Source organism: Lampetra fluviatilis, chromosome 30, assembly GCF_964198595.1.
Source record: "Lampetra fluviatilis chromosome 30, kcLamFluv1.1, whole genome shotgun sequence".
Classification (NCBI taxonomy): Eukaryota; Metazoa; Chordata; class Hyperoartia; order Petromyzontiformes; family Petromyzontidae; genus Lampetra; species Lampetra fluviatilis.
Genome location: NC_136304.1, coordinates 5,204,341 through 5,229,462, shown reverse-complemented (window position 1 = coordinate 5,229,462; position 25,122 = coordinate 5,204,341). Strand labels below are relative to the sequence as shown.

The 25,122-nt window shown below is 50.0% G+C and overlaps 1 protein-coding gene across 1 annotated transcript in view; it reads left to right on the top strand.

The window, feature by feature from the left end:
- MIPOL1 (mirror-image polydactyly 1) overlaps positions 1-25,122 on the top strand; it is a 46,877-nt gene that overhangs the window by 9,956 nt on the left and 11,799 nt on the right. The window contains exons 2-10 of the mRNA XM_078870393.1: positions 5,771-5,865; positions 10,395-10,524; positions 12,617-12,702; positions 18,231-18,439; positions 18,869-19,173; positions 20,204-20,303; positions 20,835-20,940; positions 21,357-21,486; positions 24,932-24,965. Of these exons, the coding sequence (XP_078726519.1) occupies positions 5,771-5,865; positions 10,395-10,524; positions 12,617-12,702; positions 18,231-18,439; positions 18,869-19,173; positions 20,204-20,303; positions 20,835-20,940; positions 21,357-21,486; positions 24,932-24,965 (1,195 nt within the window). The remainder of the gene's footprint in view (positions 1-5,770; positions 5,866-10,394; positions 10,525-12,616; positions 12,703-18,230; positions 18,440-18,868; positions 19,174-20,203; positions 20,304-20,834; positions 20,941-21,356; positions 21,487-24,931; positions 24,966-25,122) is intronic.

Genomic DNA, 25,122 nt, shown 5'->3' with positions numbered 1-25,122 from the left:
AGGGCGTCGCTGTCGAGAAGTGCTGGCAGCGCGCGGAAAGCCTCGGCGTCTGTCCACTGTGCCATCTCCTGGTGAGCGAGGAAGCGCCGCTGGAAGCCGCCCCAGTCGCCATCCTCGCCCACAAATTCCTTGAGTGGAGGTAGCCGCTGATGTAAGGCAGCGGCTGCAGAGGAAGAACGCACTCCCTCGTCCGCCTCACTCAAGTCAGCGTCGGCACGAACCAGCGATGGCATCGCCGGTCGCACCCGTGGTGACGTTCCGCCCGTTGGTGGTGACGCGGCAGGTACTGTACTCCCGCCGTTGGACGCGATGCTTAGAGCGGCCACGCCCTCAACAGCAGCTGCGGCGATGGCGGGAGTTTCAAAATGTTGCTCCGTGGAAATGGCGGGAAGGCGCTGTGATCGTCGGCTGCCGTTGCCCCGTGGCGGTCCCGCAGCCCCCAGCTGCGTGATGGTGTCGAGCATGGCGGCTGCGGCGTACAGCAGCTCGGTCAGCTTCGCGTGCGCCTCCCTCAGCCCCTCCATCGACGGCTCCCCTTCCTCCAGCTGCTGTGGCGTGGATGCGCCCAGCCCCGGCTGGTCGATGGCATCTTCAGCCGTCTCGGGCCCTCCGACTGCAGTGGTGTCTTCTGCCTCTGGTACCCCGACTCGAGTCGTCCGGCGTGTATCCATGTTCGTACTTTGTTTCACTTCTGACGCCAGATGTAGTAACGCTCACGACTCGTTCACACCGGAGTTGGAGGCACACTTGTTTATTTCACACCAACGTTGTGACATACACATTTGAGGGGGTATCGGCCCCCTCACCCGTCTATCTGAGGACACACCTCTCTAGCTAACCCTAGCCTGCCTCTGAGTCCTCCACTAATGGGCTAGGGGAGGCTATCTTGGCCCGACACTGGTCAGTCGGGCCCGGTACCCAGAGTCCAGACCAGCACTGGCTCTGGCTCTGGTACCACGCCACTGGCTCGAGCCTGCGCGGTCCTGATAAGGACGGCGTACCAGGGGGAGTCCAGGGCTCTATCTCAGACGTCTTCCGCCTCCTCTTCTTTAGCTAAACATCACTCCCGAGCCCTTCGATACAATCCCCTTTTATACCCAACCCCTCCCTGAGGGGTGGGGCCCCGGGGGATCATAACGACCGAATCGACCCCCCCAGGGTGTCTGGCGCGGACGTCGCAGAGGGCACCTGCTTGTGCACACATGTAGCCCCGCCTACTGTGTTTGTTTACCATAGGCTGCCATGCATAACGGGCTCTCTGTAACAGCCCTACACAGGTCTGAATGGCTCAGAGTAAACTGTAAACAAACTCTGCCGCTCGCTTGGCTTGCCGGGCATGCTCAAAACATTTTGACATCCCTTTTTTTTTAATCTCCTCCGCATTCTGATTTTTTTTGTGTTGGGAGAAATTTGACCCCAAGGTTGTTATGGCAGTTAGGCCAAAATTGCTTTGCTTGGTGATGTGTGGAGGGTGTCGTGTTCTTACTCGCGCGGTTGTATCGGAGTTATGAACGCCGTTTGTATGTAACACGCCATTCGGAGGGTGTTTTTTGCAAGCGGTGAGGGCATGAAAGCAGCAAGTGACACGTTGGACACCATGTCCTTACAAGGCGCAGTACGACCAGGCATACGCATCGGAGAGATATATTCACCACGACAGCAAAAACCTAGGTAATTGTGATTTGCAATTCACAAATTGTAGCCCTTGTGAGAAAGATGGAACCATCAATCAGCATGACAGGGAATTACTCTCAATTATCGTGGGAAAATTTGTAGTGAAAATAGTAAAAATTCCATAGAATTCAACCGGTTGCTCAGAAGGAAGTTCTATATGTCACACCTGAAGAAGTGAACGCTACCCTTGATAGCAGGACAAAGGGAAGGCTCCTGAACCTGATAGTGTAACTGTGGATCGATCTTGGCTGATAATGGTGATGTTATATTTTTGAAGGAGTTGAATAATAATAAGATAACTGCAGTCAGAAAACTAGCTCTAATCCATAAATTCATGACTTGATATTCAAGACACTTTTTCATGAAGGTCCTGCATTGGGATGTTTGACCAATTCTTCTCATTAGTAGAGTGAGTTTGATGCACATGGGAGGAAACTTAAGTGTCCGGATAAATGTTGCGCATGCGAGAGGATGGCACTTCAAACTCTGCAAATATGTTGGCAACCTACTTGCTCCACTGTCGTCTTCAGGCTCCATCTTGGCGATCCACCAGCCCTTCCCTTCATGTCGCTCGATCGCAGGCTTGCCCCCCCCCTCCCCCAACGTCACACCCACGTTGGTGTAATGCAACAGAAAATTATTCCTGCCATAAAAACGGCTTAGGTCCCATGTCTTCGCAACAGGGCAAGTCTAAACAGGTGGCTGTAAAGATTGCAACTTGACGTGGGTGGGTTGCTTTCAGACCTGACACCGAGAGTACGATTGGGATAATATCGAGCAAAAAATGGAAAGAAAAATCTACACTGGTTTTTGCAGTTGTACCGTTCAGCTCTCCGATGCATTTTCAGGTGGTGTACCACTCGTTGATCAGCACGATATTTGACGTTTTGCTCGACCCGTTGCGAGCTTCTGGGACTAAATTAACACCAACAGGAGCTGGCAAACGATATGTAATCGAGGGACAATGTGTGGCTGCTCAAAAGCGTCGAACGACGACCCGGTAACAACCCAAAAACACATTTAGAGGGCTAGAAGATGATCAGTTGTTTATTTTTATTTATTTATAAAGTAAGCCGCCTTTTAAAATTGTTTTCGATTGCGATAAAAAATGCGAACCGGGTACAACTCGCCGGTATCCAATAGGAGAGGGACAGAAAATCCGTGGATGTTCCCCATCGCCGCGTCAGGACTGTACTTAGTAGGGGTAGAATTGGGCCTGCTGTCCCATCCAAGTGGGGGACCCCGTGTCCGGGGGAGCGGGGGGGGAGCCTCCTTGCTTTCATGTAGTCTGGATAGCGTGGCCACGTGAGCAGCCGAGGCATTGTCGCTCTTGCTGTCATAGCACGGCAGGAATGTGGCGCTCACAGGTTGCAGCCACGCACCACGTGCTCTCTCCACACATGCCTGGCTGCCCACGAGTGGACCGCACTCTCCTGCCGGACACGCCACGACTTGCTGGGTCCCCGCCGCCCTGTTTCCCTCGCAGGGCCTCGCGGAGGCCATGGACATCGCCTCTTCCTCCCCGATTCCCACCGGTGTGCCGGTGGAAAAAGTAAAAATTCGTCGCAAAATCGGACAAAGTGGAATTTGGCCTCCGCCCTCGTTAGCTGCGTAATTAAGCGGGTAACATTGCAGAAAGGTTCCGATTCGACATCTTGATTGGACTTCCCCTAGCGGTACGATGAAGCTCCACGTTTCTGGCGTTGCGATTGAATTCGACAGTCGCCTAGTTTGGCTTTTTTACTATCTTGTTTTGTATTGTTTTTATTTTTTTCTGTGTGTTTTCAACAGTTTGGTTCACGCAATTAATGTAACATTTTAATATTCCATAAAAACACGTGGATATTTGTATTGCTTTAATCATACGATTAACACCAATCGTATATATAATCGATTCTCACACACATCATTCGATGCATAAACAAAATAATTAATTTAAGTGAATCTGTCTAAAATATCAAGCTAATCATATGTCATTGTGGAGTTGATTGTATCCCTAAAGATATATTTAATTTTTAAAAGCATTGCCTGTTTGATAAAAAATATATACCAATTTTGATTAAATTTATAGCAGTTGTGCAAATTGACAAAGGTCATTTTTTAACAGCTCTAAGTAGACATTCACCTTCAGCCGTCACTATAATTTGCACAATTGCAGCCGGGGTAAACACGCTGTGGCCGCTGTGCAAATGTCGGTGTACCGTCCTTTATCCGCTGCCGCTGTTAAAATGTTTCGATTTAAAGCTTTCGTGACTGCAGGGATTCATCTTCTTGGTTCTTTCGGTAAAGTCACGTAGAATGGAAACAATAAAAATAATTAAAAAAATATATGATTTTATTATGTTTTATTTTATTATTGTTATTGTTTCCATTCTACGTGACTTTACCGAAAGAACTAAGAAGATGTTAAAATGTTACCGCATTCCCCAACTACCCAGCTGAAATGCACCTCATCGCTGGCTTGTCGTCCTCCCGGCGAGCGTTTCCTCGCTCTTGTCGGGGGCAGCTGGTGGCACCGGCAGCGATCCGGTCGTGAGCCTCGAACCCATGGCGATGTGCGGCGAATGAGCTCATGATATCTTGGATGCGGTGCCACTTCATTCATTTGAAGAAGAAGAAAAACACTTTCACGTGAAACGAGAGCTGCAACTATATATGAATGTTCAATCTTCACTTCAAGCTTTCGTGACTGCAGGAATTCATATTCTTGGGTCTTTCGGTAAAGTCACGTAGATAGGTTCAAAGAAAATAACAACAAAATTCAGGACCTACTTAATGATGGTAGCTATACCAAAATTAAAAGAGATCCCACCAACCGCCTCGTTACGAAAACCAAGAATATCACTGATTCGGCATCTTTGATCGAACCAACCAAGCGGTTTTCCTTAAAACCCTCTGCTGCTAGACCACCCAGATTATATGGCTTACCAAAAATCCATAAAGAAGGGACACCCCTTCGTCCTATCGTCTCCATCATTGACTCACCCACCTACAAACTATCCCGATTTCTGTCTGAGACCTTACAACCATTCACTGGTAAGACCACCTCAGCTGTACTCAACTCAGCTCACTTCGTATCATATTTTCTTTGAACCTATCTACGTGACTTTACCGAAAAGACCCAAGAATATGAATTCCTGCAGTCACAAAAGCTTTAAGTCAAGATTTAAGAGCTATGTAGCTCAGTGGGCCTTATCTGGTAAAAAAAGAAAATTCCTTCTGTTCCACACTGGCCAGATATTTTGTAATAAGTATGAGTATCCGCATTGTACACCAACATGAAACCTAACTGTGGTGTTACCCATCTACACTGCGAGGTGGATAGGGCCAGGGCAACTTAAGAAACTGGCACCATTTCAACTGCTGCACCAGGAGATCGAACCGTTGACCTCTGGATTTTCAAGTCCAGAGTGAAAACCATTGCATCACAGAGGCATCAAAATGAGGCGAAAAAATAAACAATTCTTTAGTCAATTCTCGAACCTGAACAATGACATTTTATTGAATCGCTGGTGCTTGCTGGTAGGTGTGGGTGAAAGGTTATAATGCCTGCAAATGTTTGCTGCTCTACAGCTGCGATGATGTGGTAGCGGTAAGCACCTGCGGCAGTCCATTGTGCAGCGAGCCACATCGCTGGAGCCCGTTAATAATGAATGAGAGAGTTTCCGTGATGTTGATCGTCCCATTGTCTGCACTGTGCAATTTCCAAGCGGAAATACCCTTTGCTCAGTCAAAAGCCATGCAGGGGAAAGTGAACGTTCACAATGTGATGTTTGCACACCGTACCAGGTATGGGCACCGGATATCACAAAACCTGGACCGGTTCCGATATCACTCGCCCGCCGATGTTTGCCATCGCTGGGGAAGGAACCGTGCGCCAAGCACAGCGTCACAACAACAACAACAACCTTTCGCCACCAAGTGGCAGTGACATCACCACGGCGCTCGTCTCAAACGCGCACACACACGTTCGCGTGCGCGTCGTTCTCACGCTTTCTTCGAGACGTTTTGCGGGACCTGCTGGGGATCGGCGGGGCGAGCCAGGATGTGATTGTGCGGTGCGCGCAATGCAAGAGCATCTGTCCGTGTTGTGCAGGGACGTGGCGCTGGAGGAGGAGGAGGAGGAGCTGACGGGCGCTCTGCAGAGTCAGAACGCGCAGCTCAAGAGCACCCTGCTCGACCTCTACAAAGGCAAGACCTCGCAGTTGCATGCACGACACTCGGTGTTTTACCTTAGCTGGGCTGTGGTGGTGGTGGCGGCGGCGGCTACATGCACATGGCCTGACATCCAGCGCTGCGGAGGCAGCTAGGCATCGGCAAGGTAAGGTAAAAGTGTTAAAACAACGAGCCTACCTTTACCCTACCTTTTACCTTACCACAATACAATCACTCTACCCTACCTTTTTACCCTTTAGCAGGTAAGCTAAAAGGTAAAAAGCAACAAGCCTACCTTTTACCCTACCCTTTACCCTTACCCCTTGGAATGTTGACACCTTTACCCTTTACCTTTACCCTTTTACCCGGTAAAAAGGGTGCAATTACATTCGTGCGATTCACGGTTGGTGAATCGCACGAATGTTGCGAATGTTCCGGAGGTGTCGTTTCCTGTTTTTTTCAGGAGAAGGCAGTACAGCAAGTAGACTAATTGCAATAAATTTCCATCTTTACGGGGAACGAGTTTCCCCCCCCCCCCCCATTGCATACGTGGGTTTTCTTGGGTGCTCTGGTTTTCTTCCCACAGGTATAATAAACACACATACATGGCTGAAGACATCTTAAAAAATCCACTGCAAAACCATCCTAGTCCTTCGACTCAATGTGGCTTTACTGTGTATATCAGTAATTATATTGTTTTTCTTATCCCAACGCTCAGTCTCCACGTTGATCGTATTCGTAGATGTGTTCTCTCATGTGGCTGCTATTCCGCAACCAGTCTCGATTCACGTACACGTTGGATCTGATGAAATTGCCTCGGTCGAGATTCCACTGGCGGTTGCTACTTGTATCGCAACACGATTAATAGTGGATTATTGAGACTAGTTGCGATCCCAAATCGATTGAATCACGAATTGTTACAAGGGACTAGTGGCCAGACTTCGAGGGTGGTAAGACGTTGTCCTCAAGCCATGCTCAATCCACTGCTAGATCAAGGCTTCTCCCAAGATTTTCGTTGTCTCTCACGGTCTCGGGATGTAACAATTCCTTCGAGGATGTGCACGTGGGCCGATTTCTTCACCCCAGTCTTTGCAGTGTCTCGTGGTTCTTTGATAGTGGATGACACTTTTGTGAATGTTACATTATATTATCTTAATGACCGTACATAAACCACCCAGTTTGTGTTGAAGCAGTTTAAGAACGTGTATTAAAACTTTTAACGTTGGGTCGTGCACGCATGTCCGTTGGTAACATTGTAAAAAAAAATTGCATCTCTAGAGGGCAGTGTTAGTCAACGGTTAAGACATTTTGTCAAAACTTCCACTGTCTTTATAATTTTTACGCTCTTTTTACCAAGGGAAAGCCTCGTCGAGTCTCGTGAAACACTTTCAGGAGAGTCCCGGCACATTTTTGCAGCGCGGGGCGATGAATGCTACGTAGATTCCTACCGAGTACCTTTCACTCGGTCCTTTGTATGATCGGTATCTGAATCTGGTCTAGACTTCCATTTCAGTCGCTTTGGCCTAAAATGAGGAAGTGGGTTAACAATAATAACAACAACGTACATTTATAAGGCCCATTTCATCTGGAGATCCCAATGCGCCCCGTGTATGGAATGCAGGAAATAAACAACCAGGATAAACGGTCATAACTCGGTCGTGAAGGACAATTTAAAAAGGTTTTCAAGACATTGAAATAGCTCTAACGACTGTTGTATTACCAAAGGCAAAGCGTTCCATAGTCTGGGTTCTGCACAGTGGCAAAAGCCCCATCACCATTAGAAACGGAGCCTTGACCTCGGGAGTACTTAGAAGAACAGGATCAGAAGATCGCGAGGGCATCGTTGGCGTATGAACATGGATCAGTTCCTGCAGATATTGTGGGGCGAACCCATTGGGCGCCGCGTAGGTCAGCAGCAGGATGTGAGGGTTGTGTGTAAGCATCGGTGCTGGGAAGACAAAGGTGTTTAACACGTAGGCTTTCTGGCGAACTGCCCGATGATGCTGGATGCAATTATTAGCGAAACGTCGTACTCAAATTGTAAATGTTGTGGTTTCGCGCTTCAACACACCGGTGGGCTAAAGCAGTGAACTATTTGTCTTTTGTCCACGTGACACTTTTTTACTGATTGGCCGTGTCGGGTGGTGGAGGGTTACGACACATTTATAAATAACGCGATCTAAACCCAAAAACGTTGATTATGAATGATTATGAAGACAAAGGTGACTGAGTGTCTGTGGTGATAGTCATACTCCCCACCAACTTGTGTATTCCGCAGCCCCTAATATAATTTGCTCCAGCTGTCTCTGCAGTGTGCCTGGAGTTCTTTAGAGTTTTTGGAGGCAAGTGCCAATTCGTCGATAGCAAACGATTATGACGATGTACGTGTAGAATAGTGCGTGCTGCAATGGATTGCTTACGATTGATGCAAATTATCTTCTTATGTTCGAGTTGGTGTCACCTATACAGCACTGTTGAGGTAGGCAACAGGAATTCAGTCATAGTTAAGGCCCAAAAGCTGTACTATTAAGTTCAAGTTTATTTTTTTATATATGTATGTTGAGCATCTTTCGTACCATACGTAGCCAACCGTGCTGATCGGAGGTCCTTAACAAGGCCAGAACCCAAGAGACCTGGATGAGTCCTTTGCAAGAGTGCCCTGAGGCATTGGTGTTCCGGTCGGGGGTGATGATTGCTGTGTCCAAACCCAGTTAAGTACTTGTAGTACTTTGAGGTTAAGAGAGGCAAAGTGTCGTCCGATGGCATGATGGTAGTTCTTGATCCATGAACCTGCCCTTGATTGTAAAACCGAGAAAAGAAGGCAATCGTAAGCTAATGTTACATTCGGCGAAGGATAAAATGAAACGGTACGAGCGAGGTCAAATAGAGAAACGATACAAACCAAACGGTAAAAACGAGTCGTAGGAGAGTTTGATTCTTGACTCAGGTCGTGATCCTTGAGCCGTGAGAATTCGTCGATTGATTTGGGGGGGGGGGGGATTGTGACATGCCCCTCCCCCCATGTTGTCGATGTTGCCAATGTTAATGTAAGGTTCGTGTTGGGCAACTTTTTTTCTTCCCTAAGACGTGTCGAGCATTTTTCTGAGTCCGTGGGAAGAAAAAAAAAGGTGAACTTTCTGAGAAAGAGAGAGTCCTGTGACTCATTTGAGGTCTTTCTGGACAAACACTCCACATAAAGGATCACTCTCGTGTTTGTCAAGATTAGAGGTGGGCCCCTATTGTCATAAGGGGGTGACCTGTGCACAGTGTAAGGCCAGGTGGGCGAGTGGGTGGGAAGTTATTGAGTCGGCGGTCGGTCGTCTTGGGTGAGGGTTGAACGGGGTGGGCTGCGTGTTGTTTGGTTAGATAACTGGCTAAGCAGCTGAGTTAATCTTTGTTTTTAATATTTAAAAAACCTCCCCCCCCCGCCCCAGTGTTATCCCAAGTGCTATCATTGTCTTGTCATGAGATGAATGATTCCATTTAAATCTCTCGCAGGGCAGTGCAGAGCATGGCCCGTGGAAGTGGATATCGCAGAGGTACTTCTGATATCGCTTGGAAGTGACGTTTGATCGACAGAGTAGAAGGGCAGCACCTTCCTCCACCCCCCCCCGCTGCCACTGAGAATGATGCTCATTCGATCATTTTAGTTTCTCAGATACAATTTCGCCAAATGTAGCTCGCAACCAGATTGCACGTGACGGTTATATATGCAGCCATTCGTCTTGTTCTGGCCACGTCACCCCTTCGCATGACATGGCCGACCTTCATAGGCGCTCGGTAACTGCACTTGCCCCAACAGCCTGTAAATGGGGAATTTTTGTGTACGTGCCTCAAAGTGCAGCTGACTTGGCACAGTGCTGTGGTGACGCACCGCCACTTAGTGGCGTTTGGCGACTGTTGTTTTTGTACATTGAACTTCTTTCGCACCGTATGTAGCCAACTGTGTGCTAAGCGGAGGTGTCTGTGTGTATTTTCAGGTATGTGTGCGTGGAAGTGGGGGAGTGGTGGTGTAGTGGTTGGCGCGTTGCGCTACGAACCGGGTGATCCGAGTTTGATTGCGGCTCACGGCCAACATCAGTGACGAATATCTGAACTCGTCCTGGGCCTCCCCTGGGTCGACTTATCCTCAAATTAGTACCGGGTGTGGTGTGTATACATCGCCATAGGGAGACAAAGGCGGTCAAGTGTGTTACAGGCCACCAACCCCCTCGTTTCCCGTGCCGGCCTTCATAGGTGCTCACTAACAGCACTTGCCCCAACAGTCTATTAAGGCTATACGGGGGGGGGGATCTTTGTGTGTCACACATGACTTGGGGAGCGCTGATTTCAATGAACTACTTGATTCAAGCAAGCACTACTGCTGATGAGACATTGTAATGTTGAAACCTGTTTTTTTTTTTGTACTGAATCATTGCTGCTGAATTGATTCACTCCCAGAAGGCCGTGGGGCCCGATGTCTTGCGCAAAGCAATAACTCGTCTTCGTTTGTGGAAGTGTACAATGCCGTGGTTTCATCGGAGGAGCGTTCACGAGTCCGTCCCCGGGGCGCCTCTCACACACAGGGAACGCGCAGGTGAATCGTGAGCTGCGTGAGAGGCTCAGCCCTCGACCCAAGCCGTCAGCGCGCAAGGCCGAGCGGGAGATCGCGTCGCACCGGCAGTTCGCCCGCGAGCTCGCCGCGCTCGCTCTGCCGTGAGTCAAAGAGAAAAGGGACGCGCGAGGTGGGCCAGCTGGTCCGCGGGTCAAAGGGCAGAACCACTGGCACCATTGATGTTAGAAATGGTGGCGGCCGCCCCCCCCCCCCCCCCCCCCGTGATTTGTACCGGGGTGTTGGGCGTCTCGAACTGATGGCGTCAGCCCGGTCGCCCAACAACAGCACACGCACACAGACACAAAAAAAGAACATTGCATCATATTTGGTTCGGCACTTACGTTGCGAAATTCCAGCTCTGAAATTTTTTTTTTTGTAATCGGAGCCGGATTATGTCTTGCTGGGTGCCCTAAAGTTATGTCAAGCTTAGGGTTTGTAAATCGAGGATTGCTTGTATATTTTTTGTCATATTGGAATGAAAATAACCGTTTTAAGAGTTTTTTCCTTATTGCCTTTACTTTTCAACCTATTATGTAAAACTTTAAACTTATTTTTTTTTTAATGTGACACCCAAAGCTGTAGCTTAGCTTATGCCTAAATCTGTTATTATTTGTAATTTGACAAACTTCACCCTGTGGTTCTCGGAGGGAGCTCTGTGGTATTTGCTCCCATGGGTCCGCCCCTTTACACGAAGGCTTTACTGTCGGTGAAATCTGAATAAGTTATTTGGCCATAAGTGGCAATAGCAGTCGATCGATCGTCATGCATCATCAGCAAAGGGCTATTAACTCAGTGGACATCTTCAGCAAATAGTGCTTTTGCTGTCATTCCTGTGTCAGCGATAGACTAAACAGGTAAAAAGAAAATATAGAGAATATAAAAATAACTAAGATTAATAATGAAATGAATGCTTCCAACTCGAATCCAACACCAAATCTGTAAATGTAATTTTGCGATGATGCTCTTATGCACGAGATGACTTTGCGTCTCTCTGATTTATGTTTGTTTGGGTGCATATTTAAAAGGGGGCAACCACTCAGGAAATGGAGCGATGAAATTGGCTTGTGCCACAGGCGCCAGACTGATCACTTGCGTAGCAGCGCAGTGAGAGATGGGCTATGGCTTGGGGAAGCAGCCTTCATCCAGCAGTAGACTGATCGTTGCCAACATCGATGATGATAACGGCCTTTGACTCGCTTTAAATGGAGTTAACGAATGAATTAACGATCGAACTGACGTATGTTTGGCCGTGGCCGTCGTGCCGTACGCAAGAAGAGGCAGCAGCTGCTGCTGTCGTTGTCGGAGGGGCGGTCACGTCCGTCAGACGATTCCATCGGACAATGGCCGTGTGCGCGATCACACGGCGGCCGCGCGTGTTTCACACGATCCACCGGAATGCCGGCCGGAACGCCGGCTTCCCAGCAGCAGCAGCAGCACCCCCCTTGTGCCCTGGGTGGTGCCTGGCACTGCTGGCGAAGCCGGCGCCAGCCTCAATGGGACTCGAACGTTGGGGATAATAAATCTGGGTGCTGTCTGCCCCTGCCCGCCCGCCCGCCTGCCCGCCCGCCCCACCACCCTCCTTATGAATTCGTCCACCTCGGTCTCGGGGATGTCATCGAGCGAGCGATCGATTTGAATCTCCCCGCGAAATAGAAAAATGCACGGGGTCCATCAGAAATCCATTTCTGTTTAGCGTCCCACTGGCGTGTTATTATTTTGATACTTTGTTTGGCTTGCATCTGTGTGCAAGCAATCTTCTCCTTCACGTGGCATTTGAAAGAAAAGAAAGAAAGAAGGGTGGGGTTTATAAGCAACGTGTTGAGTGTGGAGAGCCATCGAAGGGGGCGTCGTCTGGGATCACCAGATGCATTCCGTTTGTACCTCCTGCAAAAGCATGGTTCGGGGGGCAATGATTGATGATGTGAGTGATGGATCGCACTTCGCCGCAGTTAGACTCGCACAGAGACCCACAGACTCGCATAGAGGTCTATACCAGCCGAATCTGCCACCTGTGTGTGTGTACAAGCAATGCAACAACCCTTGCGGTAATTGAACCAGCAGGCATGTGGCGATACAACTCGTTTTATTCTGCACGATGTGGTACGTTCGCTTGGATGGAGAGTCGCTTGCTGGACGTTATGGTTTGTAGACTGACGCGGAATTTCCCTGTGCCCCGGGTCGTGATGCATGCAGGACGATCGCGGCCTCGCGCATGGATCCGGAGACCACGGATATGGGGAAGTCATTTGGCGATGAGGAGGGGAGCGTCGGCGCAGCGAGTAAGAGGCGCCACCTTTTAGCGCAGTTGTGTTTTGGTGTTGTTCACTCGTGCAATCATGTGGATACTTAAAAAAATATATCAATGTCTACCTGCATATCAAACTGCCTACTGACCTACTTGTCTACCCAACTACTTAGTGAACTACCAACTTACTGTTCCACCTACCCACTGACAAGTAACCTACTCGCCTACCTTGTGACCCACTGCCTTTCTATCTGCTTGCCTGTCTCCCGACCAACCTATCTTCTGACCTATCTGCCCATCTATTTACCCACCTACCTCCATGCTTATTGACCTTCTGACCCACTTGCCTACCTCTCTACCAACTTACCTGCCCACCTACCAACCTACCTATCTGTCCATCTACCTACCGCCCTACCTTCTCACCCATGAGCCTCAACTATGTGTGCGTATTGAAGAGATAAGCAGACGGGTTTAATTAGTTGGACCTGTCAAGATATTATCATTTCCAATCCAGAGCAGTGAGCCAATGTGTGCCCAAATATTACATGCATCAGTCACGCGTCAGCTGCCAACCACGTCTGTTTATAACGCACATTAATCACCTGGACTTAAAACGGCATGGTTTTGTTTATTGTGCCATTTATCATTTTGATTGTACATGTATATATGCACGTGAAAAAAATAGTATTGTTCATTAGAAAAATTTCACTCGTACCACCTGGTCGTTGGCGAGGTGTAGACAAAGGTTGACTTTGCGTTCAAATTCTTAAGTGATTTTCGGCTCAAATGAGCTTTGAATCGGTGCTTATCCCCCTTTTACAGCCAGTCGGGGAAATTCCATGTTCATCACATCTATCCAAGGGACAATGACGGTCGACTTCCCCACTAACTGGTATTCATTTTTATTAACCCTGGAGAAATGCATAATATTCATAATATAGGTTTTTGGGTCAGATCACGTTATTTATAAATGTGTCGTAACCTTCCACCACCTGACACGGCCAAACAGTAAAAAATGTGTCACGTTTTACAAAGGACAATTTAATTGACTTCTTTAGCCCAAGAGAGAATCAACAGCATTTTTAAAATTTGAGTAGTCCGACGTTTCGCTGATAATTACAATCAGCTTCATCGGGCAAGAATGGTGAAGCTCTCCTGTTGCTTCCGATCTTAAATAGAGAGAAATTATGGAACGAGTCAACCCCCAACTAGGATTCGAACTTCCGCAACCTTCCGATTGCAAGCCACTCGCTCTGCCGCCCACCTGGTCATGTGGATGAAAGCGGTTGGATGCTGTGCTAGATTCTGAAGTTGATTTGCCTCTCTCCTCCGCCCATGTAGGGTGCTTTTGACGTGCGACTGAGGCGCAAACAATTGCCGACTTAATTAGAACGACCCGAGAGGATGAACCACAACAAACACGCAGTTGTTGTTTGCGTCTTTATGAAAAAGGGGGCCACATTTGCCATGCAAGAATGTCTGCGTTTGGACCTGGACGTGGGCTTGTGGCGAGAAAATATTTTATTGAACGTCATCCATCGTACACCACAAGTCTAAACGACAGAGCGTGGATGCATTTTCGTTGCACTTTCACGCTGTACTAATGTGGTAGGGACATGTTCCAGGTTTTGCAGATGAATCTAACAAAAAATCCTAAAATATGGCCGTGATATGAAATTACAGATTATCTGAAAAAATTGTTTGTTTTGGATTGATCAGAAAACATGATATCACAGGACATGACGTCACTTGCTGTGATGTCACTTCCATGGTGGCACTTTTTTGATTTTCCTTTCACAAGGGCCGTCACATGACGACATTTTTACGATTTGTGATATCACATTTGCTTGAAATATTAAAATATAAAACAAAAACATTTCTATTTAAAATTTTAATTTGACTAAACATTTACAACTTTTAAATTTATTATAATTAATCCATAAATAAATCCGTTAATAAAATGTAAGCTGCTAAAATCCAAACAAAATCTGAACTTTTACCTAAAATCCAAAAAGTAATTGTCCGAAACTCGTTTCCACAACATAGATAATTAGGCAGTAGCAACAGCTATTGTCGTCGCACTGGTATCTGACAAAATAACAGTTCTGGTCCGCATTGCAATTTGGCGTTTACTTTGGAAGCGCCGCGCGCTGTGTGGAGTGCATGCGGCGGTCGTGCGGCCTGCGTTTAAATCTCTCTCCCTCGTGAGACGCCGCCACCACCACCACCGCTGCCGCCGCCACTGCCCATAAATAGTTTCTGCCGAGGTTTGCGATTGTGCCTCGAGTTTGGAAAAGTCAACTAGCGTTCAAATAATACCAAAGGGAACAGTTTCCATGATAATGGACGAGAAGAGTGACTTTTGAATCGGCGCCTTTCGCAGATTTTGCCTCCTAATGTCATTACACCGCGAAAGTGGCTGAGAAAAAAAAAACGAGAGCAGAAAAGAAAAGGGGCCCTCCCAGCGGCGGCCGCACAATGCGGGGAAGGCCGAGCACGAGTGGGAAAGTAAACAGCGCCGGGCGGGGGCCGGCCCGCAGCTATGGAGCACGATTCTCTAAGAACGCCGTCCCAGCGTTTGTCTTGCGTCTGACGAAAATGCCGGTATCCTGGGCAGGGGACCGCGGCAATGGGAGCTCCTGGCGACAGGCCCTGGAAGGGTGGGGGCAGTGGTGGGGTGGGGGGGGGGCACGCTCCCTGTTTGCTCAAGACGAGAAACAAAAAAGCGGAGAGAGCGGACGGGTAGAGGTTCTAGTGAGTGAACGAGCGTGCGAGAGAGAGTGAGACGCAGAGAGAGAGTGTGGGGTGGGGGGGGGATTGATACAGGAGGGGGAAAAAATGATGCGAGCGAATGCGGGGAGCAGGAATTCCGATGTCACCGCGTTTCTCGGTGTTGTAGCGGAGGACGTTGATTGAAAGCGGCGTTGCACTCTTTGGTGTGACGACGATGATGGATGTGGCCAGGCCGGTTGGACGGCCGGGCGGCCGGTCGGTCGGTCGCCGTGCCATGGCGGACTTTGACCGTCGCTCGGTTTTCTGTCAGAGCCAGCGACCAGACGGGTACCATTGTGCCGCTCGCACATCAAAGCCAGCCCCCAGAAAATGTTTCCTGATAAGGGCTTCGTCGGTGCCCTTTTGTGATGTGGCTCGCCCATGCTGGCGCGAACATTTTTATTCGTCAAGCCGATTTGGCAACCTCCCCCGTGTGGAAAAGTCCACATGTCATCAGTTTTGTTTTTGACAATGCATTTTTTTTTGGAGAGCTACGAACAAAACCCATTTTTTTTTTTAAATACACGCACCGTGTGAAGTAAAACGAACTTGCGACGTTTCGATTCAAACACGAGAGCGATCACCCGTTAGTGATTATTGTCGTTGCGTTCACAGCAATTTAGATTTTTAAAAGCAACGGCGGCTATTCACACCTCCGTTTCTGCGATGTGTTGCTCGTTTGTGGTGAAAAGTCATCGTCGTCGGCCTTTCCGATCACAAGTCTTGGTCTTGTTGAGGTGGTGGTGGTGGTGGCATTACAGGTCTTGGCGGCAAAGCTGATGATGATTATAGTTTTACCCATTTCCTCCAGAATTATGATCTGCTCTGCAATTAGTACTATCCCAAACTGTGTAGTAATCGACGACTCATTTGGGTCAATAATCAGAATGGTTGCACCCCTCACTTATTGAGGCGGTTCGTTTCTGACCAAAAACATGGATTGTGCCCCTCACTGCGAGGCACCGGCATTCGTGTTTCACGGGCAGTGCAAAGCGCTCTAGCGTGGATCTGCAGTCGGGGTGGCTCGGAGGTCAGAGCGCCGAGCTGGCACGGCCAACATCCTCTGCGTCCAACCACTTGCCTGTGATGCAATCGGTGGAACGAGTTGCGAGTTGCTGATCTCAGCCCAGCCACCAATGACTGCACGATAAGAACGTTTCGTGAAAAATGTTGATCCTGGACTAAATTCTAGCTCTGGGAATTAAAAAAATATTTTTTTTTTTATTGTCCAGGTGTCCCTTGAAGGGACCTCGGATTGATCGCTTTGACGCTCACTTCCACAGGCCATCCTCTTTAACACTCAACCTTGCGCTGCTCTGTGAGATTTCCAAATGAATGTTTAGTCTCGTGATGCGCAGTGATCGCACAGTCGGAATAACGTTGAGGAAAAAGAGAAAACACTTGTTTGTAAACTGTGGACCGCAAGCTCTCATTCCGGACCTATCACCACCACCTCTCCTCGCCCTTCCGCCAGACCACGTGCCTCTTGAGAACGCTCGCTAAGCCGCGACGCGGACGTTCTCGTTTGCTTGACGGACGGGGCAAAGCGCTTGACGGGCGAAGCGCTGGCCGGCTGGCCGCCGGAGGGCCTCCCGCAGCGGAGATGCCACACACACACAGCGGGTTTACACAGACTGTGCAAACAGGTTATAAACCAGCGCGGTGCAAACGCACGCGCAGCCTTGGCGAATTACCGCGAGCTGTTTACCTCCCTCCCATCTCGGGGCCCGGGGAAAATGTTGTCGGTTCTACTGTCATCGCTCGGTGGTGGTGAAGTGGTGTTTGAATTATTAAGCGAGTTGCCAATAACCCCCCCCCCCCCCCAGCATTTAAAAGTATATAATAATAATTGGTCATTTTCAGCCTTATGCCGCTTCATCACCGAAGTTGGTGCTGGCGTCCGTCGGATTACCCGCTGCAGCACAGCACTGTGCTGTAAAACTACCAGGAGTGACCAATAAACAGGGCATTGTTTTAAGCGCGGTTCGCTAAAATAAGATAATACTGTGTTGTTCGTTTTTATAGCGTTGGTGGATGAAGGTCTCCATAATCATACTGTGTAGGCCATGTGGGTTGTTTGACCATACTTTATCATGCCGGTCGGCGAGCGTTGACACAGAGGGAGGGGAGGTACCCAGGACTGCTTCTGATACCAATGTTAAGCCGTGTTTGGGATTTGAACTCTGATTTCCGGGTTAACAGTGCAGCGCATTAAGCACTGCACCACCCCCAGCAATATCAAACAGTCGTGTAATTAGTAATTTGCAGCGCTTTGTTAAACCACTTCTGGATGAAGCCCAATTCTAACAATAATGAAAACAATGCTAATATCAGGAATCTGTTGGAACATATATTCTCCCTTGTCTTAACAATGGCAATGGATCTCGCACTAGGCAGGCTCTGTGGTCTGTCATGCGATCGGCATCCCACCCCGCACCACTCCCTGCTGACCACAAATCCCTCGTCGTAGCAATATCGATTCGATAACATTTCGGTGCCAAAGATCACATCTTCTTATCGGACCTCGAAAGTTTAGCTAGTGTTGGGCCGTTCCTTCGATAGCCCTCACTGACCAGCATGGTGAAGTATGGTCAAAAAACCCCCTTGACCCTGCACGGCATGATGGGAGGCCACATCTAGCAGTGGGTTCGCTAAAGGGCTGTCCGGGTGTGTGTTATGTAATTTAGGGGCTCGCTGACAATTCCCACCCAAACAGCCTGTGGTTTGACAGAGAGGGCTGTACATGATACATGGAGCAGAACTGTCTTTGGTCTCCTTCACAAACGCCAGGTGGTGGAGCATCGGACCCACTGGAAAAACGGCCCAACTCTGGTTCTTCATCTTTGGTGGAGGAGGAGGAGGACGAGGAAAATGAGGATGTGGAGGAGGAGGAAGACCGCAGTATTTCTTCACCGAGTTCCGGCACCAACGAATCCCGGCTACTCTCACCGGCGCCGTCATCCGTCCCTCCGCGGCCGCTCCCAAGAACCTCTCTGCAGGTCCGCATACTTTTGTTATTCTGTTCATCGGTTTCACCTTGGCATTCTCACAGCGCAGTCGCCTACAGCGGTTGTACATGTGTTCAATGTTGGTGTGAGGGGTGTGCAATTTCCCCCCCCCCCCCTCAATGTTATCAGGTCGGTCAATCGGTGAACCCGGGAAATGTTTCCATTTCACCATTGCCACGTTCGGTTTTTCCCTGTGCACTGCCGTCTCCAATAACGTGACTAAATTATCTCGGTCAGCGTTTTTGTCCGGACTCATTAATTTCGAAGTCGTGCTTCCATCTCTGGTGGGCAAGTGGGTCGCGGTCCTCGTCACGCTTGACGATCTTCGTCATCTTCGTCGTTGACTAAAAACACAAAAGCACTTCATTCACGAATAAGTTACCCGCTACTTTTGTTCGCAAAATTGCTCTCCGTTCGCAGGCGAAACGGTCTCCCACCACCCCGGACTCGATTCCCCGGCCGCCTGCCAGCACGGCGACGACTCCTTCGGCGGCTTCGCCGAGTGCCCGCGACGACCCCGAGGCCCCGTCCGGCGGAAAGAGCCGCTGCAACGGTTTCCCGTCGCGCCACAACGGGCAGGCGGGCTCGGTGGTGACCGTCGGTCCTGCTGCGCCAGGCAAACTTTCCCTGCGGAATCCGCGCAGCCTGCCCTCCGCGGGAGTGCCGGTGGGCGACGCGGCGTCCGCCATGTCTGCCGTCACCGCCGCGCGATCGTCCATCTTCAGGTGCTGACTGCGAGTTTGGGGATTCTGGGATTGGCAATGCGAATTCGTGGTTTCTGGGTGCTGTTTTTTATTTGTTTGGTCACTGTAAGGGCGTGCTCTTAGGGTATATTGAACTTTTTTCGCACTGCACGTAACCAACCGTGCTAATCGGAGGTGCGGGGGAAGGACAGCAAACTAAACACAACAAGTATTTCTAAAGAAATTAGTTTTCATTCTCGATACAGGGTCTGCACATCTGTTTGCTTTTTAATGCGACTGCGTCTGTCGACGGCATACGAATGGGCGGGGGAGGGAGGGCGGCCGTTTTTGAAGAAATGTTGAGATATTTTTTTGCCTGCGGAGTGGAATTGAGGGGTGATCATTCTACAGGGCAGAGAGGCGAAAGCGGAGAATGGTGTGCTTCAGGTGAGAATGAAGACAATTTCAAGATGCGCGATGGTTCCCAGGGTCCGTTTGAGGACCTCGGCCGCTTGCACTTTTACATCTGTGGCCCCCTACCCTGTGGAACCTCCTCCCCTTCCACTTTGTCGGATGAGAGAGATGGGGGGAGAAAGAGAGAGAGGGAAGGAGTATCAGTAAGTAGAGAGATTTAAATCTGCGCTCAAAACCCCCCCCACCTCTTTAACCTTGCTCTGCCCGAGTTTGAATTCACGATGGCCAAGCTTTCAATTCTCTGTAACGCGTAGTAGGCCTTCGCGACCAACATTATTCATAATAAAGGTTTTTGGGGTTAGTAGTAACTAATTGACGCGTTTAGTTTACGTGACCAAATCTTACTGGCTATGTCGAGTGGTGGAGGGCTACGACACATTTATACTTCCGCGATCTTTCAATTCTGATTAAATTTTCGTGTGAAACAGCTTTGATACACGCCGTGACTTCGCCATTTTGAAATGAACATGTCAATAAATGTTGAGCGCCAACGCGCTGATCGGGGGGGGGTGGGGGGGGGTTTTAAAAAAAAAATCTAAAAACAAACAAACGAGCGTTCGACGTAAGTGACGGTCACCTCGTCTCCTGTGGGCAGCAGCGGGAGCCACGCTGGTCCCCTGGCCGAGCCGGGAGGACACCATAAGCACGTCCCGCTCCTGCTGGCCGAGCTGGAGGCCGCGTGGGAACTCAACAAGCAGGTGCCCCGCCCCCTTCTCCTCCTCCTCGTCATCATCGTCATCTGCATCGTCCTCATCATTTCTCCACCTAATCATGATTTTCATCATCATCGTCAGCCTTATCTTTCACTTGCTCATCCTGAACCTCCTCCTGTTCCTCATCATCATCGTCGTCATTCTCATCATCTTGCTTCATCATCCATCTTCATTTCTCCTCATCTTCTTCATCACTCATCCTTTGCATCTTCCCCATCAGCCTCTTCCTCATCCTTGCTCACACTTATGCCCACCCTTATCATCCCTCTTCATCACCCTTCTTCCCATCCTCTCACTCCTCCCCCTCCTCCTCCTCCTCCTCGATCCTCCTCCGCTTTGAGCTCTAGGGGCTACCCCACCGTCTTCGCGGGGCAGGGCTGAATTAGGACCCTTTCCTGGGCCATCATAGACCGGGTCCGAGCAAGGGCTCGTGGAACCGGGGGAGTGAGACGTGTCGTCCCACCTCCCTCCGTGTCTCGCACCCCCTCCACCCCACCCCACCCCGTGTCATCGCAGCTCCAAGAGCGTTTGGGTCGCGCCGAGCGGGAGCTGCAGACGGTGGCCGTGGACGCGGAGCTGCGCGAGGAGGCCGAGGAGGCGCGCGTCGCCGAGAGGGCGGCCGGTGGGTGGGGGGGAGGACGGGGAGGGGGTGGGGGCTTTGTGTGTGTCCGTGTGGTGTGTGTTTCTGTGTGGTGCGTGTCCGTGTGGTGTGCGTGTCTGTGTGTTGTACACGGTAGTGTAGCGGTTAGCGCGCTGCGCTACGAACCCGGCGACCCGGGTTCGATTCCCGCTCACGGCCAACACCCAGTGACGATTATCTGAACCGGTCCTGGGCCTCCCCTAGGTTGACTCGACCTCAAATAAGTACCTGGTGCGGTGTGTAAGACATCGCCACAACGGAGGCAAAGGCGGTCGGGCGTGGTGCTGGCCACCCACCCCCTCGTGTGCTGTACTGGCCTTCATAGGTGTTCACTAACAGCACTTTCCCCAACAGTCTGTCAAGGCTATACGGGGGATCTTTGTCTTTTTAATGGGCAGCGCTGGTGCAGGAGGTGTACGCGGCACAGAGGGAGCGAGACGCCGCGGTGTTGGCACGAATGCGCTTGGCTCAGCAAGAGCGCGACGATGCACTCCTCCGTGCACGGCAGATGGAAGAGGAGCGCCTCCGGTAACGCTCCCTCGCTCACTGAATCTCGCGTTCGCCCTCTCACACTCGTGCTCACCTGGCCGCTCATCTGTAAGCTCAATTGCACCGTCACCTGCCCAACCTCACGCTCGCCCAACCTCACACTCGCCCAACCTCACACTCGCCCAACCTCACATCCACTCAACACCACACTCACTCAACCCCACACTCCCTCAACCTCACATCCACTCAACACCACACTCACTCATCCTCGCATCCACTCAACCTCGCATCCACTCAACCTCACATCCACTCAACCTCACATCCACTCAACCTCATATTTCAACTCGACCCAACACTCGCCCACACTATTGCATTTCCCCAGAGAGACACTTTAGGTGAAAACCAGCCCCCACCCCACTGACCCCCCCCCTCCCCCCCCCAAGCTTTCACGGGTAAAAATAGTTGTCAGATACCATTTATTTATTTACCAACAAAAGCCTCATGGCGTCTCAACGCTCTTTGTTGAAGAGGGGGTCTGCATTGGAATGTTTGACCAAGTAAATTAATGAGTATGTGGAGAAAAACCGGAGAACCTCGAGAAAATCCTTGCACACAAGGGGAGAGTGGGGAGAGGGGGTGGTACATTCTCAAAGCTCCGCACAGATGGATTCAAAAATCTATTGCTGTCCTGCCATCTGGGTCACCTTGCAAGCCCAAGCCTACGTACGGTAACTGGTATTCCCAGGCAGTCACCAATCCAAGTACTATCCAGGCTCAAACTTGCTTAGCTTCTGCGATCTGATGGAGTGAATTTTTGCCAAACCGTTAGAAAAGGTCGGCGATTTTCCCGCTTTCAGTCGCTATTTTTGGTGAACTTTTCCTTTCTATTTTACTTCACTGTGACCCGCAGACCTTTTGTAGGTTTTAACAGTGTTTGTCCAACTGGCCGGTCTGCCTAATAAGAGTAGAGGTCATCTGTTTTATAGGGGGGGGCACTATGGGTGGAGTCGGGGTGGGAGGGGGGGGAACGCCGAGCTGTTCGAAATAACTTTTTTTTTGCAGCCCTCGACGTTCGGCAACCTTTGTCCCGAGGACACGGAGAGGGCCCCCCCCCACCCCCCCCTAGTTGACCTCCCTCTCCTGCCCCATCCTCCGTGGTCGTCAGGTTGTTTCCCACCTTTGCGCGAGCTCCTTGTTGGGATAAATATATAGTTAAACAAACTAACACGGAGCGATTTAAGGTTCGCAAAGCGATGCATTGGGGCCGGTGGCGTTGGACGGGCGAGCGTTGTGAGTGACATATTCTTAGGTTTTTTCGGTAAAGTCATGTAGGTAAAAAAATTAAAATTAAAATTAATAAAAGTAAAATAAAAATAAAAAATCACGACGTTTCGGAGGCAACACAAGCTTCCGTCTTGCCTCCGAAACGTCGTGTATTTTTTATTTTTATTTGACTTTTATTAATTTTAATTTCAATTTTTTACCTACGTGACTTTACCGAAAAAAACCTAAGAATATGAATCCTTGCAGTCACGAAAGCTTCAAATCTAGAAGTTGTGAGTGACCCTCGCTTTGCCCCGCATCTCACCGCCTCCTCGTAACCCCCCCCCCTTCTCCCTCCTCATCCTTCCCTCATTCTCTGCGTGGCCTCTTCGTGGGCACCGGTGAAGCACGCGGTGGTGGCGGCGGCGGCGACGGTGGGGCCACCACCACCCAACGCCGTAAAAAAAAAGTGGCCGGGCCCCCATTGTTTGCCAGGGGTTGCCGCTCTCGACGCTGCATTCCGCAGCGTCGGTGGTGTCTGGCCGCGTTTTTTTTGTGGTTTCTCCCCGCACAAGGTGGGGGGTTGGGGGGGGCTGGGGGGGGTATTGTGGAGGTTGGGGGTGCGAGGGGGGGTTGGGAGGGGGCAAATTCGGGGCTTGCCGCAGCACAGCCCTGCCGCCCGCTGCTGCCCTCGTTGAGCAAACACACCTTGCCGTGTGGAGTGTTTGCCGAGCGCTCAGACCCCGCATTCCTGCGCGTTTGTGTTTCCCCCCCCCCCCACCACCTCTCTGTTTTTCTCTATCCGCTGCTGCGTTGTTGGGCGAGTCGCCCTCACGGAAGAGTTCGTGGGTCCTCCGTCCGTGGAGAACTTAAACTAAACTGTAAACTATTTTTTATTTTACCAGGTAAGGCCCACGGAGCTTATATAGCTCCTTTTCAGAAGCGACCTGGCCACAAATGATAGCTCCGCAAAGTGGCTGATCAAGTGGAAATTTATAGCAGTCAAATACTCTCTAAACGAGGAGTAGAAAACCAAAGGATCTTGAGAAAAATCCCCACGACCATGGGGAGAACATCCAAACTTCAAATATACAGGCATCATCAGGGTCAGGATGGAACCCACGACCTCCTGTATACCTGGCGTGGTAGTTGACATCTTGCCACTGTGACCCCCCCCACTTGCCCCCCCATGACCGTCTCCTCTCCCACTACCTCCACGCTCATCAGTGTCATCATTGATACAGCCCTACTGGTCACTGCATTCACAAGCAAGTTACTGGGATCATTGATTGTCGACTTGTCACTGTGAATCTTGACATTTCATCGAATCGCCATGTTCCACCCCCTAATCTCTATCCTTTCGTCACTCCACTGATGGACAAAGGCCTCCCCCAGACCGTGTCGGTGATGGGGGTGGATAGATCATACTTGACCATGCTGGTCTGTCGTGGGTTTGTGAAGGTGGAAGGTGGTTCCGATATTACTCGCCACCGATGTTAGCTTCGGGCGGGAATCGAACTCGGATCGCCGGGTTCGTAGCGCAGTGCACAAACCACTCCATCATCGCTTCACCTCCCGCAAAATGTCCACCCCCAAAACCCCTCACCTCTTCCTCCAAACTCCGTTTCCAAGAATAGAAGGTGGAAGTTTGTTACCCTTTTCTATGTATTTTTTTCCAGTGGTGAAATTCCATTTGTGCATTCGGTTGCTAAATCATCAGACAAAGAAATCCATCTTTACATTTCATTGAATTGTCGCAATACAGGGTCGTGATTTTATTGAACGTTTGAAACTAAATTAACATTGTGGTGAATGTAAGCGGCCTCTATCGACTGGAGCGAGTCACCCCAGACCCATTAGGTGCAGCACTTACAAACATGAGAGCATCGATTCGTACACTACGAGACCTGATGCCAGTATCGTGAACTGGACAATCGATATTAGTTGATCAATCTATGCGTCGTTACACCACCGCATCCCACCGCCCCCCCCCCCCCCCCTTAGTAGTCACATCCCTAATAGATTGTCAATGTGAACATGCGCCCTGGGAGGTGGGTGGCAGGGCGGGGGCTGCGATTGACTGCAGCTGCCCTCTCATAAACACGTTTTTATTTGAGGAGCCGCTCTTTTGTCAAATCGGCGCTTTTTTGGGGGGGGATATTCTAAATAAATAAATAAACGTGCCCGCAAACCGTGTGTCCTTTGCGTGCGTCTGCTCTAGGTCTGAACCCCAGGAGCTCACGGACTCGGATGTGGTACGTTACACAAAAGCCACAGACCGTGCAACGTGCTGCGGGCACGGCGCGCTGCACTCTATCGCCATTGCCCCCTCCGTCGCTCCGCTGGCCGCTGTAGGTGGGCGCGGGTAAACAGAGGCGACGCACATTCCCGCAGTGCTGCAAAAACTTGCTC